At 38.3% G+C, this 16,048-nt stretch overlaps 1 protein-coding gene across 1 annotated transcript in view; it reads left to right on the top strand.

Moving 5' to 3' along the window:
• Window positions 1-1,485: 1,485 nt before the first annotated feature.
• Window positions 1,486-16,048, top strand: part of cacna1aa (calcium channel, voltage-dependent, P/Q type, alpha 1A subunit, a) — a gene marked incomplete at its 5' end in the record, with an annotated part of 72,459 nt that continues 57,896 nt past the window's right edge. The window contains 3 exons of the mRNA XM_079457629.1: window positions 1,486-1,757; window positions 9,349-9,454; window positions 9,606-9,745. Of these exons, the coding sequence (XP_079313755.1) occupies window positions 1,486-1,757; window positions 9,349-9,454; window positions 9,606-9,745 (518 nt within the window). The remainder of the gene's footprint in view (window positions 1,758-9,348; window positions 9,455-9,605; window positions 9,746-16,048) is intronic.

Genomic DNA, 16,048 nt, shown 5'->3' with positions numbered 1-16,048 from the left:
TCTGTCGTATAAACAAGCCGATGATATTATCGTGCGGCAAAGGCATGTGAGCTATGTGCCGCGCACACAGGCTGACAACACGTTTAGGTTGAAGGTACAGGTACAGCCTACTGGAGTTAGACCGGGGAGAGGAATAAATGAATCATTACGGGGCACCGGGGGTGTGCGTGCGTCATGTGCTGCAAGAACATTGGAGACGAATAGCACTGAATTGATCAGTTGCTCATTATATAGCTTAGATTGTCAGCTGATCGGAGCGGGTTGTGTTTCACAAACCGATATCCTGAGAGCCCCCACCTCACATTCGTCCTCAACTGCCTCCTCCCCCTCTTTTTTTTCTCAGGGGCGCTTGACGGAGAGTAACGAGGCTAACAGACAGCTCAACACTGGAAGAAATAAGGAAAAGAGGGATCCGAGTGTTCTTATGAACGGATTGCCCTCACTCGGGGAAGATGAGCAGATCCAACACGGCCGGGAGCCCGATGAATAAGAGCGGATATGGGAACGCGGAGATGTCGCCGTTGTCCTCTCACGATTGATGCTTTTACTTTTTGTGTGTCCCTTCATTGGATTTTATGACGGTCGGAATGGTCTGAAATGCTAGTTATAGCTCTGGCGGAAAAGATGACATCTTACTAGTGAGCACAAAATCAATCGATCATTGTGATCTGTTTCTTTGCATCCGACTAGAAACATATGTCGTTAAAAAGAAATATAAATTTACATAGGACATCTGGCATCTGTATGTAGTGGAGATCGCAAATGCATGCGAGTAAACGTGATCGAGAGGTTGACCGAAGGCGGATTATAGCTATACCGTGCCAAATATTGCGGATGTTACTAAATAAATAAATAATTCAATTTTTATAATTTTTTTTCCCATAACGAGATTATGATATTGTAAACATGACAATATATCGTTGAAAAGTCAACTCAAATGATTGCTCTAAATTTTTCCATTTTCCTTCACTTAAGGTTATTACACCTAGATCGTATAAATGATAGTGGCTATGGTAATTATAACCTGAATTTCCAAGGAAAAGCAAGAGAGGGACAGTTCTGGAAATATGAGAATGGAGCAACGGAAAAAGAGAGATTTTTCCAATAATTACATTGCCTTGGAAATATACGGTGCATGATTTTGGACATGAAATGAGATGATGATGATGATGGACCATTTTGTAAATTGAAAGGCGCAACGAACCTGTGAACTACAGAACATAGCCTACGGGACGCTTGTTTTATTAGATTTTGTTTGTTTTTTGTTCGTTTGTTTTTGTAATAATTTCCTCTGCCAGAAAATACAAGCTTCAGCCCCTGGATCTAACCATCTAAACGTCACGTTAAAGCCAGGAAGACACATGCACACTCCAGTTAAACACGTATTAAGTTTGGAAGCAGATGGGATGTAATGTGGTGTGGTCGCGTTGAATATTCACCCTCTTTTCTCCTGCTTCGTGAAGACTGGCATTTGGTGTCTATAGAATGGCTAGGTTCGGAGATGAGGTGCCGTCCAGGTATGGCGGAGGACCGGGACACGCTCAAGGGGGACCCGGCCGCGGCGGTAGCAGGCAGGGTGGCCCGCCGGGTCCTCATCAGAGAGTGTACAAGCAGTCCATGGCCCAGCGTGCCAGAACTATGGCCCTGTACAACCCAATACCAGTGCGGCAAAACTGCTTCACTGTCAACCGATCTCTGTTCATCTTCAGCGAGGACAACTTTGTGAGAAAATACGCCAAAAAGATCACAGAATGGCCATATCCTTTTAAAGCCCAAACGAGAAGCTCAACACCCTTCAGTTAAGGTATACATGTAACCTTATAATGTACAAGAAGTAATCCAGTACTGCTGATTTAATGATAAAACAAGCACGTGCTGTGATGGTTTTGTGATTCGTCTCCTAGTAATGGGTAAAAGGTTGAATTTAAATTTTATTGCTGAGTGTTTATGTAGGCTATACGATTACTTGTGGTTATTTCCTGACACACTCGTTTGATACTATTTCTGGTGTGTGTTCGGTGTGTTACGTACGGGAGTGAGGTGAGCTGCGTGTGACGGTAGCGGCGCTGTGTTCCGCGCAGGCTTGCTGATGTCAGCATTGAAGTATCTCATCCTGGTGTCACACGAGAGAGAAAGCGATGGTGTAAACGGGGGAGATGAGGGGAGGGGAACAGCCACCATTTCCCACATTCGAAAGGCTCCAGAATATGGGACGCGTTTGCACGACCAAGCTCTGATATTTTAAACGAGTTCTTTAACACTGCAGAGAAATCCAACTTGTGTTTTTTCCGCTTGAACATTTAATGAATCAGCGCACGATGCGCATGTCGCTGAGGTCATGGCTTGAACACACAGTACGGAATTTAGTTTTTTTTTTCAGCTTTGACAATAAAGAGATGTGCGTTTTTTCATAGGATACATTGCATTGATTTTTTTCATAAAAAAATTGTTAGCCTAAACGTTAATATGAACTGAGCTACGGTTCTCCTTCACAGACCACTGACAGAAGACACAAGAGGCAAATTAATGATATAAAGGTATCTTTAAGGCTATAAATAGTTTATATTGAAGAAAAGGAATAAATCATGTTTGAGTGGACACCAGAGGGAGACAGATAAAAAGAAGTTACTCTGATATGAGTCGTGAGCCCTTCCAGTATTTATCCACGTGCAGGGGCAGTGATCTACATTCAGTCTGCAGAATTTAAATGATTTATTCGCCTTTTCTTTGCCTTTCTATCTTAAATCCTCTTTCTCGCCCAGCTTCGGAAGCCTTATGTAGGCCCTGTGTCGTTATTCTCTGACATATTTCTGACAAAGTACCAGCTAGCCTTCTTTTATCACAAGGAGATATCTTACGCAATTCTTCACCATGGTTCCCGTCAGACTAAAAATAACAGTGCTGGATTTTAAAAAGCATGTCTGGTTTCCCTTCCTCCTGCCTTTGTTGCTCCTCATCTCTGTTGTATGAATACAGAAGGGCCACAGATAGGTGTATCTGTATAACTAAATACTCCAATGCCCCTACACCATAGTTTTGTTAAAGGATTGCAGAATATTTCAAGACTGTAAAAAGGACTGTTGTGTTGTCTGAATGCGGTTGTGCTTTGCACAGTGTTTGGCGAGAGCATGTTGGCATTTTGTGCCTGAACCACTGTTGTAGAAATATTCTACAGTCCTGTCTATTCGGCAGAAATTGACAGTATAGATTTGACAGGCCTTGAGCGGGTTGGGAGGGTGGATTGTGTAAAACATGTCTGTTTGAAATGTCCATACAAATCCATTTTGGTAAATGTAGTGTCGCTTTACAAGGTTTGGCATGGTTTAGTATTGCTTCTATTGTTTACCTCATTTGTATGTCGCTTTGGTTAAAGCGTCTGCTAAATGACTAAATGTAAATGTTAGAATAAGAATGAGGTTTCTTTTGTGTGAAGTGTATTGATTTATTTGGTGTATTACTTGATGGTTTTGAAGTGTAGGTAGAAACTGAGATAAGGACACTGAGACTTTACAAGATGTAGAGACAGACTTCAAGGAAAGATACCTCAAAGCATGAAATAGATTTGGAAAACATTCGGTATTCCGGAAGAGAGAGGGAGACTGTATATAAATATTTTAGGATAGAAGCCATGTTATTTCACACACACTCATCTAAATAAAACATACCACAAGGTTACATTAGTATCCTTTTCTGTTATACAAAAGGTACTTTGTAGTGGAAACAGGCTCTTAAAAAATAGAAAAAAAGAAATATATGGTGTTTATAAGGATCTTTGTGTAAATGGTTCTTTGGATAACAAAATGGTTATTCTAAAGTCTTTTTAAAGTGTATGATGATAATACAATTAACATAGTCTCATTTGACAATATGAAATGTCTTAAAGAATCCCTCTCTCTTCTTCAGTTACTCAAAATTAAAGTCTATCACCTTAGATTCATTCAAAATCAAGTCTCACTCACTCTCTCCCATCTCTTTGTCTCCTCCTTCACTTTTTTATAGGCATGATTGTAAAAGACGGCAATAAGTGATTTGAAAAATTATATAGACTATACTGTGTAGGGGAGACATAGATGTTTCTATAGAAAATGTTTTATATTTTAAAATAGTGCCCACATATTCTTTACTTTAGTTGGCTAGACTGAGTGCACACATTTGTTTTCTAATATGCTGTGTAAGGGGTGTTAAACTATTGTCATATGACTTTCACTGTAAAAAACATGATCAAAACATTTACCTTTTTGTCACTGGGGCAGTACCCTGTCAAAAAGGTCCTAATATGTACCATTAGATACAGATATGTATACATTTGGAACCAATGTTTTCCTTTGTAATACTATGCACTTTTTAGGTGCAAATGTGTACTTTTTGAAAGGGTACCGCTGAGCAAGGGACAAAAGGGTCACATATTTTGACCATTTATTCTGACAGTGCAAATCAAGAGCACCAGTCCTTGTATTTCAGATAAGCAACATGTGTACATGGGTGTTTGTATTCACCTTCTGGCCCATTCTGCCGGTTTCGTAACTCTTACCGTTTGGGTCTAAGAAAGGCATCCATCATCCGTAATGTTTCAGCCCTGCCCTGCACACGAGGCAGAGCAATGCCACAGAACCCAACCAACAACTGCTCCATACAGTAGACCCGCCAAGAGACCTGAACCTCTTTTAGTAATGTGAACAAAGCTGTGCCTTCATATGTGTTGACATGTACAAAATGTACCTGCAGTCAGTTCAGTGAAATGTTTTATTGGCATCTGCTGTGATTTCTGCCAACCTTCTTCCTCATTCTTGTGTGTGTCTCATTCGCTCTTGTTCTGTATCTCTTGTTCTAGTAGTAAATTATTCAGTTGCATGGCTGGGTGGTATGTGTGTGTGATGCTGACTTGGGAGAAACTATTTCGGGCACTGAGAGATAAAAAAAAAGATGCTGGCTTGAATTTTCATGCTGGTGTTTGTCCAATCACGTGCTGCTTCTGCTAATGTTGTTTTCACTGGCGCACACCTCCACCTGCTGCCTTCTCTCAAACACAGACTTGCGTGTTAGTGCGAGGTATCATTTTTTTTACTTTACAGTACTGAGATTATATTGTTGTGCAAACGTTTTTTTATTGGTAAACTTTTTTTTGTTTTTGAGTCAATCTTTACGTAAAGCTTCTTGAAGGTGCACTGTATGAAATTTTGCAGCATCTAGAGGTGAGGTTGTGACTTGCAACCAATGGCTCCCTACACCCCTCCCTTTAGAAGTACTACGGTGGCTGTTACAGGGCAAAGATGTCGTCACTCTGTAGAGCAGTTTGTCCGTTTAGGGCTACTGTAGAAACAACATGGTGAATTCCATGCGAGGGGATCCGCGGTGTATGTAGATAGAAATAGCTCATTCAAAGGTAATAAACACACAACGTACACATCATTATGTCAGGTCTTCATAAACCTCTGAAGACATAGTTTAATTATATTATTATATTGAACTTGTTTCAATAGATCCTCCAAAAAATTACACATTAGACCTTTAAGTTGCTATACAGAATTGACTAGACTTGTCTGGAGGCAGCCAGGATGAAAGAGTTGCATGTAATGTGACTAAAAGAAGGAAAAGGTGTGGGGTCACTCAAGATAAAATACTTCACTGGTACACAGCAAAAGTTTTTGATAATTTTTTTTCCACAAAGACTGCTCTATGACCAAGCAATACATACATTTCCATGCATTAACGCGTGATATCAGGAGGCTGAATGTGGAATTTACAGATGAGACTGTGGTGTTAAGTTAATTAGACTACAGTATTGTCTAGTACTACATATACTGACGCACACAATCACAGCATCCATGCTAATCCTGTCCTAACAGACTGAGTAAGCTTTTAAAAAAGCAAAAGGTGAATGAGCGATTTAAGTGAGCGAAAGAGATGGAGAGCGTATTAGTATAACTACAGGCCCATCTTTTATAGCTGCATTTAGAGAAAAAACACCCCTGTTTCTAGTTAATAAATTATTCAGACTGCAGCTCCAGAATGCTAGAGATAGTATTAGAAAAGCAAACAGCCTGGGACCTTACAGCCAGATGAGGAAATCAATACATATTTACATTTTACTGGCTGGGCTTCTCAGGTCGCTCTGTATAGCGCACCGACATTTACTACAGCTAATTACAGAACCAATGATTCACACACGTGAAAACACGCTGCACACACTCACTGACTGACTTACATGCTCCTTGAATCACTCATGTACTGTATTCGCGGATTAAAGCGTAAAACTGCATTTGATTGCTTCAACTCATTCGACTTCTCCGAGCGCTACAGTCAGATGTGTCTAGTCAGCCATTTTGATTGCACTGCTTTGTATTGGATTTTGTAGATTACAACTCTTCAATAAAGTTAAGCAGGGGTGAGGAATGCCCGATGAACCCAAACAGACTTTTTTAATATTTTTGCACTGATTTGGGGATCTGCAGAAGTCTGTGAAATAGATTTTCAGAGAGCACACGAGTAATAGATGTCAGAGTACGAGTAAGGGTGTAGAACTGTATGTAAGGTGTCTGATTTATGTACAAATATTTGTTGAGATTAACAGTGTTGGGTGGAACTGGTTACAAAGTAATTAGTTACTGTAATTTAATCAATTTTCCCTGAAAAAGTTAGGTAAGGGACTACTCAAATTTTTCTGTCATTTACTTACAGTTACTTCTGGTGTAATTAAACTAAATATGTTATGTAAAACATGCAAAAGTGGAATTGACATCAAAATTCAAAAGTGTAGCTTTTAAATCTGTGCTTTAATGTATAATTCTCACATTTGTAATACTTCGGTCATTTAACAATACTACTTTCTGTAGTTTTATATTATTAAATTAATGAATTTAATTAAAAGAGCTGTTTCATGTCTATCCTTGAATTACTTAACTAATCCAGATTGATAAAGGATATAGAAAGTAATAAGTTATTAAATACTTTTTGGAGGGAGTCATTTGTACTGTAATAATTACACTATCGGATATATAATTACTAACTAATAATTTATTACTTTTTCAGAGTAACTTGCCCAACACTGGAGATTACTGAAGGCATAGTTTGTGTGCAGACCTATTCTCTGTGTGTTCCTTCTGAAACCTTGTATGTCCATATTTCAGGATTTGTATTTTTAGTCACCCTTTGGGTTTAGCAAATATCTAACCAATAAAACATATTAAAATTTCAAAAATATGTAATAATTTAAAAAGTTTTTCTGTTTCCTGAAAAACAGCAAATTTGGACATATAAGGTTTCAGAAGTTCTTAAAGGAGGCTAAATATTGTAAATATTGTGTATAGTGTTTCTCAATTAACACTATTAGTCGCTAGGTAAAGTCATGTAAAAAAAGAAAGCGGAACATACATTTTCGTATTTACATTCACAGAAGCATTAATAATGACATCGCAATATTTCAAAGCAATCTTTGCTCAGTTGGCAACCTTCAGTGCTTTGCCGAGATGTAATGATAATTGCTTCATGTGGCATTAGACTGTGTCCATGTGTGCCTAGGGTTCTGAGGCACTATGATCTATATCTTTTCTTTCCATTTTAGATTGTATTCTCTTCTTTCTCATCTTTCTCCATCCATTTCTCCGCGGAGCAGTGTGTCAAGCTGCCGTGCTGACGGTGCAGACTGCACTCATCTGAATGGAGATGTGCTAATGGAGAGAGATGATGAATGCACAGGTTTAGTGGGAGAGGTGATATGAGGGACCATCCGGCTGAGGGGACGTGGAGGAAAGATGAAGGGACGGGAAATGAGAGATTGATGTGATGCATGAGAGATTGATAAGGCTCTGGGAGTGTGCAGGAACAATGGATGCTGATGAAATGAGTGCAGGACTTTTGAAGGGCGGGTGGCATACATATACAGATTTTTCTGCAGGTAAATAGAGTGTTTGCTGGAGACAGCTGGCTGTTCGATGTAACAGTGATCATTCTGGTCAGTAATGGCGACTGATAAACTGATATTCTCTGTGCACTTTGATCACTCACCTCTCTCGGCCGTGTGCCATAACCTCCTGTACGACCTGAGTACCTCTCTTCTAACATAAATAATCTTTCTCATAGCAGCGGATAATGTTTTTGAGCATCATGCCACCGATACTTTACCCACACCCACTGAGTCAGAGAAAGGACAGTTTCTACCTTTCCATTGTCTTCCACTTTATTGCATCTCCGTGGTGTTACTATATATAGTGCCGTGCAGAGGGAGGAAGGTGGGTTCATAATTAAAGTTTTCTGGCAGAACAGATCACAGCGGTAATTGTGCATCCTCTTTCATACAGGCCCCTTTTTCACAAAGCCAGAGATGCAAGGAGTCTTCAAAGCCACATTACCCATTGCGGCCATATCACACACACAGTCTCTAGATCAGAAACAGGATGTTCACTTTCCCTTTTATCGTTCCATCCCGGCAGGCACTTCCAAAAAGAGGCAGAACTTCCGGCCAAACACACTCCAGTTGTAGTATTTAAATGAAACACTAGAATGATATAGAAGATGGTTGTTCACACATGTGGAAAACATGCACACACACACAGAGCAGAGGTCAAGCAATGCGTTGTAATGCTGGACTCATTGCGGGGTATTATTATACAAGCTTTTACAGTACAGCACCTTTGAAAACCTGCCAGATCTCTCTCTTTTTCTGCATATAGACAGTATGACCACTTCCCAAGCACCAAATGCGGGCAAAAACTGGCGTTGGTGAGTAAGAAATGTTATATGCAGGTTGGACATGTAGCTTTTAATGTATTTAAATGTATAGAAATGTATCTATTTTCACATTCACATCTTTTAACACATGTTTCCTTCTGAGCTTGTATGCTTGCACACAATTTGCACACAAATTGGCCTTCAGTGAATGCTAGTGGCGAGTGATGAGGACATTTAAAACATACAGAATCTGCCTGGCTCATACTCATCCACAGCCCATATTGCTTCAGCATGAATACCAGCTTATTTGCCACAGGCACCACCAGCCACATAAAGAGTTAGTGGGAGACTTTGTTTGAGGCTGAGCATGATGCTATATTTGCTTTGTTTTGTGAAACAAATGTCTATGAATGTAGCTGCATCACCGATTTTACCATAACCTGTATTTGGCTCAAGGGGACAATGTGATTTTTTTCTGATGCAGAGCTTTGTGTTTGTTTTTAGTTTATTCAGTGTGGATGCTGAGCGTCTGACTTCTGGGATTGTTAGATTGTTGAGAAATGCCTGAGTTTAAGCATTTTATTCTCCATAGAAATCAAAAAGGCTATAAATCTCAAAAACCGTGGCTTTAAACAGCAGTAGCATTGTGTCAAGTCATTTTCCTTAACCGCCGATTCTCACTCCATTTGAGTACATGATCCTGGCTACCATCATCGCCAACTGCATCGTCCTGGCCCTGGAACAGCACCTTCCAGATGGTGACAAGACCCCTATGTCAGAGCGCTTGGTGAGTCTTTGTGTCAGTGTATTGAATAACCAGAAGCTACATAACAAAAAAAAAACTCACACTATGCACACCACAGAATACAGATAATAATTGGTCCCTGGTATATGTTACATGTAAATAATATTCTGTTTTGTCTGATTGTCCCTCACAGGAGGACACAGAACCCTATTTCATCGGCATTTTCTGTTTTGAGTCGGGCATTAAGATCTTGGCTCTGGGCTTTGCCTTCCACAAGGGCTCATACCTACGAAACGGCTGGAATGTTATGGACTTTGTTGTGGTGCTTACTGGGTAAGTTCCAAGCAGTTATATACACTTGTAGACAAATGGCACTCAAGCATGTGAATAGAGAAGGATCACTATCAATGAATTGCACCAGTGATAGCGCATGCCCCATCCACTAAAGACATTTAAATCAGGTATGGGCTAGAACACTCTGTAAAAAAGTTTTCCCTGTTTTCCTTGTAATTTACGTTTTTTGACAATATAAATAATTTGTAAAATATTCCTGTAAAAAAACTGACATTTAAACATTTTTAAGTAACAGGTTTTCCCTATAAAAATTACAGTTTCCTGTCTTTCTTGTAAATTTAAGGTATCTTTCTGTTATTTGTTTTACACATAGGCCTACAAAATACATAAAAAATCTGATAAAGCCAAGGCTACACCGTACGGCTTCCCTAATGCAAAGAAGCTCCTTTAATCTCTTTTTGGTGCTAAAAACACAGTGAAAATCATTTTAAATCAATTAATATGGTATGCTTTGTCTTCTTTTAGTGTATATATTCAATGTGTGTTTGTGTGCACATGCATATGTGTGCACTGTATATAAGTGTGTAACTGCACAGCGAGTGACGTTGTATTCTCCTGACCTAATGAGCTCATGGTGAGCTCAGATCAGAGCGGCACTGCAGATACAAGCAGCGAGCACACACTGCAAATGTCACCTGAGAAAAGAGAAAGAGAAAACGAAAAGCATACAGGTGTAGGGGTGACAGGGCTGAAGATACTGTATGGAGGAGGTGGATGTCTATGTTTTGTTGCAAATAGAAATAGGAAGATTTTGATGGTTTTGAAAATCTGATGATTTTTCCTATTGATACAACATGATCCAGCATTAGGAAAATTAACCATGGTATTATTATAGAATATGTTTTTTGGCAGATAGATGGCCACTTATATTATTACCAATAGTTTTGCTACAAAATGCAATGGTTAAACTGTAGTTATTGTGGTGAGACTGTAGTAATTATAAGGTTGTTATGATTTGACTACAAAAACAAGTTATCATTTGCTGTTCATTAGAGGTTTTTTTTGTTTTTTTTAAAGACAAAAAGTATTGGACTACTGTATTTTAGTGTAATTGGACTGATGTGTTTATAATACGCTCAATATATTGGCCCTTGACCTACAATCCACAAACTTGATATATCTTCCATAGCCGATCTGCCAGTATGACTGCACTGAACTGAGATCTCATGAAGTCACATTTTATTGGTAATGTATGGGTATTGGGTGAACAGAAGGAGGCGTGTGTGATAATATCATAATATCAGTCATGAACTGACTCTATTATACAGACAACCACACGTAGCCTGAGTTAGACATTGGTGTACCTAGTGAGTATTTTTGTTCAATTTGGTTATCTGTTTATAGGGGAAAAAATATCCTGGAAAACAGGGCCACATAAGGTGAAGGATTTTTAGTATATGTTGTCTTGGGTGATAATGTGTGTACATACAGAACGAGCATTCCCCTGTTAGTAGTTTGAGAGATGTTTTGTGTGTAAATGGGTCACAGGGTGTGTTGGCTGCAGTACGGAGGAGAGCTTGCTGAGTAAGGCAGCCATTTTCTCTCTGCTGCCTTCATGTGCCCTTGAAATTGGTTGATTGTTTGTCCTTGTTAGCAGTGAAATGTGTGTGTGTATTTGTATTTCTGTGTTTAAATTGAAATCTGATGCTAAGTAAGTGTATAGATTGTAATGAGAGGGGGAATGAGTCAGTATTGAACGGGAACGAGAGTGAGAGAGAGAGAGAGAGAGAGAGAGAGAGAGAGAGAGAGAGAGAAGAGATGTGGCAGGTGGAAGGAATTTCAGTGTGTTTTTGGGGTTTGTCTTTCGATGTTTCCTGAGGCTTAGAAAAGAGAGCAAGAAAGAGCAAGACCAGAGAAAAGGAAGAATGCAACTGGAGAAGCAATAGGTTGGAAACAGGAGGTGGCTGGTGAGAGGGAGAGAGTGAGTAAGAGAGGGAAAGCAGAGCAAGAGAATGAGAGCAGTCTATGCAGGAGCTGCTGCAGTAACCTGTTTTTCACTACTGCAGATGATCAATCATCCAGCAAAGCCTTGAGACACAAGAACACGGACCCTCTCTCTCTCACACACACATGCACACACACACTGTTAGTCGCTTGCTCACAGCTGTTCGGCCTCTGCTGTGTTTTAGGTAAATGGTGGCTTTGTCTTTCAGTCGAGGGCACTTTGAAGATGAAATGATATGCTCCCTCTCAACAACACCATAGACCTGGTCCTTTGATATTAAATACATCTTTTATAGCCTTTCTTTCTTTCTTTCTTTCTTTCTTTCTTTCTTTCTTTCTTTCTTTCATTCTAATAGAGATTATAGTAATCTGATGGATTTCATTAGCACAGGTTGTCCAAAATGGAAGCTATTTATATACATGACATGAGCAAATTGAAAACATTAGTGCAGCAATGTATTCCTTTAAAAAAAAGTTAAATTGCAACACTACAATAATATATTCCTGACTAGGGTTGCATCCCAAAGTAATGTGACCGGCTTTTTAAATAAAACGTTCTTCACATTAAATTAATTCTTTATTCATATTATCATGTTTATTTAACAAATGTATTTTGCAACAAAGGGTAAATAAACCCTAAATGTATTATTTGTATAGCAATAACACAGAATTTTATTCTAAAACTGACAGTTTAATGTACCGCTGTATACAGTTTTCTGCGTTCTCTTAATTATAAAAAGTCACCATTAGGGGCTATTAGTTGTAAAAACATGCATTAATAGAGAAAATATCAGTGAGTAGATCACTTTGATATTTAGTTAAATATGTCATGCATCTACTGCATATTACCTTGGTGTGGTTTGACCTTGTGCAGATGCACAAAAAGGACACTGAGACAGTCCTTCAGGCTGGAGATGCAAAAATATGCCATTTTGAGCAACTTTTCTTCTCTGTATATGTATGTGTGTATGAGCTGGTTTGTTTACTAGGCATATAGACCGTTTCATTAGATGCCGCTGGCCTGACAGCAGTAAACTTCCGGTTTGTGTTTGGCTGTAGTGTTTAATAATACAACTATTTATATTTTGTTTATGTTAATATTAATTTGTAGTATTATTTTACTGTATAATAATTACATAAACAATTTGTTCAATTCTGTTGTACATTCATTTTATTAAATAAACAATTGGTTCAATGGGTCCTGTAGTTTGATCAAATTAAAAGAAACCGTATGGTACATTAACATCTACCGCTTAGCTTGAGTCTAAATTAAAAATAGTTTAGCCAAGTAAAGGTTCTTCTCGTTTTTTTCAGAAAAAATCTACAGGCACTCTTCAGTATTGTTTGTGAATGTGTACCGGAATTTCATTGGGGTCACAAAAGTGTGCATGCCCATTAACTTTTGTTATTGTAAAGATGAAACCGTCTATGACACTTTAATCTTGTGTCTCCTATATTAGGTTTTATTATCCATTTCATACAGTCTCTCAACAGATTATGCTTTCTGTTTATATAATTTCCAATAATTACAGGAAAAGTAATTGTTCACTGTAAATTAGGCAATTGCAAAACACATGAGTGCTATGTGTTTGCTTATAAATGCATCAGACCACTCCTATTGCCTTGTTAGTGCAGTGATGCCGAGATTCTATCAATGAGAAATGGCCCTTGTTCCCATGGTAACAGTTATGAATGAGAAGGGCCCAGTAACCGTAGAAACTGCCTGAGTGAGGAATTACTGGTTGCTATGGGGATATCATGTATTGTGAGGAAGACTGTGGTTTGAAACAGCCGAGACGCATCTTTATCAGCTAATTCTAAACTAAAACTGTAGGTGGAACAGACCATGACACCCTGTCTTCCTGATTTATATGCGGGTGAGATGTTCTGTTCATTGCCACATGAAGCACTGTATTATTTCAGCTGTTTCAAACATTTCACACATCCACTAATCTTTTACCTCTTGCTTTCCCTTTCTCTTTCTCTCACTCACAACATTTTCTCACACACATATAATGTGTGTGGTGGATTGTGAGAAGATGGATTGGCAGATGCCTCCCAGTGGGCTGCCCACTGTTAGTGCAGTGTAACCACCTGTGAGTGTTTGTGAGTCTCCATCTGTATCCCATAATCCCCCTCTGCCAGGTTCGCTGGGCCTCTTTTTTTCTTAACCAGCAATCAGGATTTTTGTCTTGGTTTTCACTTGCAATAGTTTTTCAGATATTTCCACATCTTTTTAGTCATCTGTGTCAGCACATTCAGTTTACTGAACGTCAATGGGGACCAGAAACAATTTGATTTCTCATATTGTTCAAAAAAAGTACATCAGAAGAAAGAAACTCATACAGGTTTGGAAAAAATTGAGGGAGAATAAATAATGATAGTAAATGATGATTTGGGGTGAATCATCTCTTTATTGCAATTATTAATCCTATAATTATAATCTTCATCATTTTAATATTTTGGTTTAAAAGAGCTATATGCCAGTCTTGCTACTGTTGTTTCACGAAAGCTTTTAAGATAAATTTCTTAAGGTGTAAATGATGACCCACTGTTTGCAAGTATAAGTGGTATTAATGTGATTTAAATTGAAATGTTCTTCTGTTCTATAAAACAGTTCTGAAGTGGTGAATTAGGGTAAATGTTACAATGCAGTAAAGCCCAATGGCATTTAAGAGTACAAATTCTAGTAAGCATACTTGATCACTGTTTTAGTTATGAGGGGATCCTTGGAAAAATAATTGCTGTAAGGGGTCGCTGGCCCCAAAGAATTTGAGATCCCCTGTCTATACACCCCACATTAATCGCTAGACCATGTATCCAACAAACCTGAAAGATCATATCAGTCCAGCAATAATGTATAAACCTTTCTAAAACAAACTGACTTTTTGTGTATAAGGCACAAATAAGATTTAAAATATATTTTTAACACACTTATATATTTCACTATTTTGCATAAACATTTCTTTACCAATAACTGATAACTAACTATATAGAAATCAGAATGCGTGATTCTGATTTGGTTGGCAGACATTCTTAAGCCTTTTTTTATTTAATTTCAATTCACTTTACCAAATTATTTAACTTATTTTAAATAGCCAAAAGTAGCCGAGCCCACTGTAGCAAAGATGCTCCACTCATTGTTGTGGTCTGTTTTTCTGGAATATTGTTAATATTAACAAATTACACTATTCAATGCCCTTAAACATTTTTATTTATGTTTTTTCATGTACTTAAAGCCGCGTAAATAATTAAGAGACCATTCCTAATTTTCATTTCAAATTCAGTAAGTTTTAGATATTGTGATCATTCCTGTCCAGTGTATGTTGAATTTCAACAAAACCAAATGTCAGGAGTGAGTGACATGAAGTCATCCAACAGCAATGTGAAAGACTGACAGAATGAACAGACACATGTAAAATTTCATCACATAAAATCTTTTTTTTACTTTTCTTAAATTCTCAAATATTACTGTTCTGTGCCGCTGCTAGCCATTTTGGTGCCCTAAGCATAATTCCATTATGATGCTGGTGGTGGGGGTGGCATGATATTGTTCGGCCGTTTATTTTTTACATATACATGGCTAAAATGTGCCTGCCTAATAATATTTCTATTATTAGCCTGATGAAATAATATTAGATTTTTTAAAAATGTTTTTGATTAGGCTATTTTTGCTGACCCCTCAGCACTTGGTGCCCTACGCACAGCGTGTGATGCGCCTGGTGGGAGCGGCGGCGCTGTTACTGTTGTATTGCTTAAAAGTGAATATGAAATTATTTTCTCTGTAGTATTTGAGGTAAAAAAATACAGCGCATCTTCTCAGTTGCTTTGACCTGTTTCTCCAGTGTTCATTTTCAGCAAATAAATGCAGTAAATTTGAGAGAAATGTTGTTTTACCTATACACATACCTATAAATAGTTAATTTTTAAATCATGAAAATGGAAATGGTCTCCACGGCTGTATATGTGTATCTTTTGTATGTGTCTGCAATAGTGTATGTTGCTGATGTATCTACAGTGTGTATAGGTAAGAGAGTGTGGTTGTGTGTGTCTGAAGGTCTGGTGTTGCCTACATTGCATGGAACAGTTTAAACAAAAACAAATAAAATTTAATATACATAAAAATAGATTTAAAATATATACGCATGCTAAAATTCTTTGTCAAGGTTAGGGGTGTGGGTAAAGTTTTAGCATAGATGGTGTATTATGAAAATGACAGATGACAGTCCCCACCAGGATAGAAAAACAAATGGGTTTGTGTGTGATGGAGACGGTCAGACAAAGTGTTGTAAAATAAGTCAGGTAGAGCTGACAGTGGTAGCTCACAGACTGCAGGTC

This window comes from Barbatula barbatula (genome assembly GCF_947034865.1).
Source record: "Barbatula barbatula genome assembly, chromosome: 5".
In the NCBI taxonomy this organism is placed as follows: Eukaryota; Metazoa; Chordata; class Actinopteri; order Cypriniformes; family Nemacheilidae; genus Barbatula; species Barbatula barbatula.
This window is presented reverse-complemented; position numbering and strand designations above follow the sequence as displayed.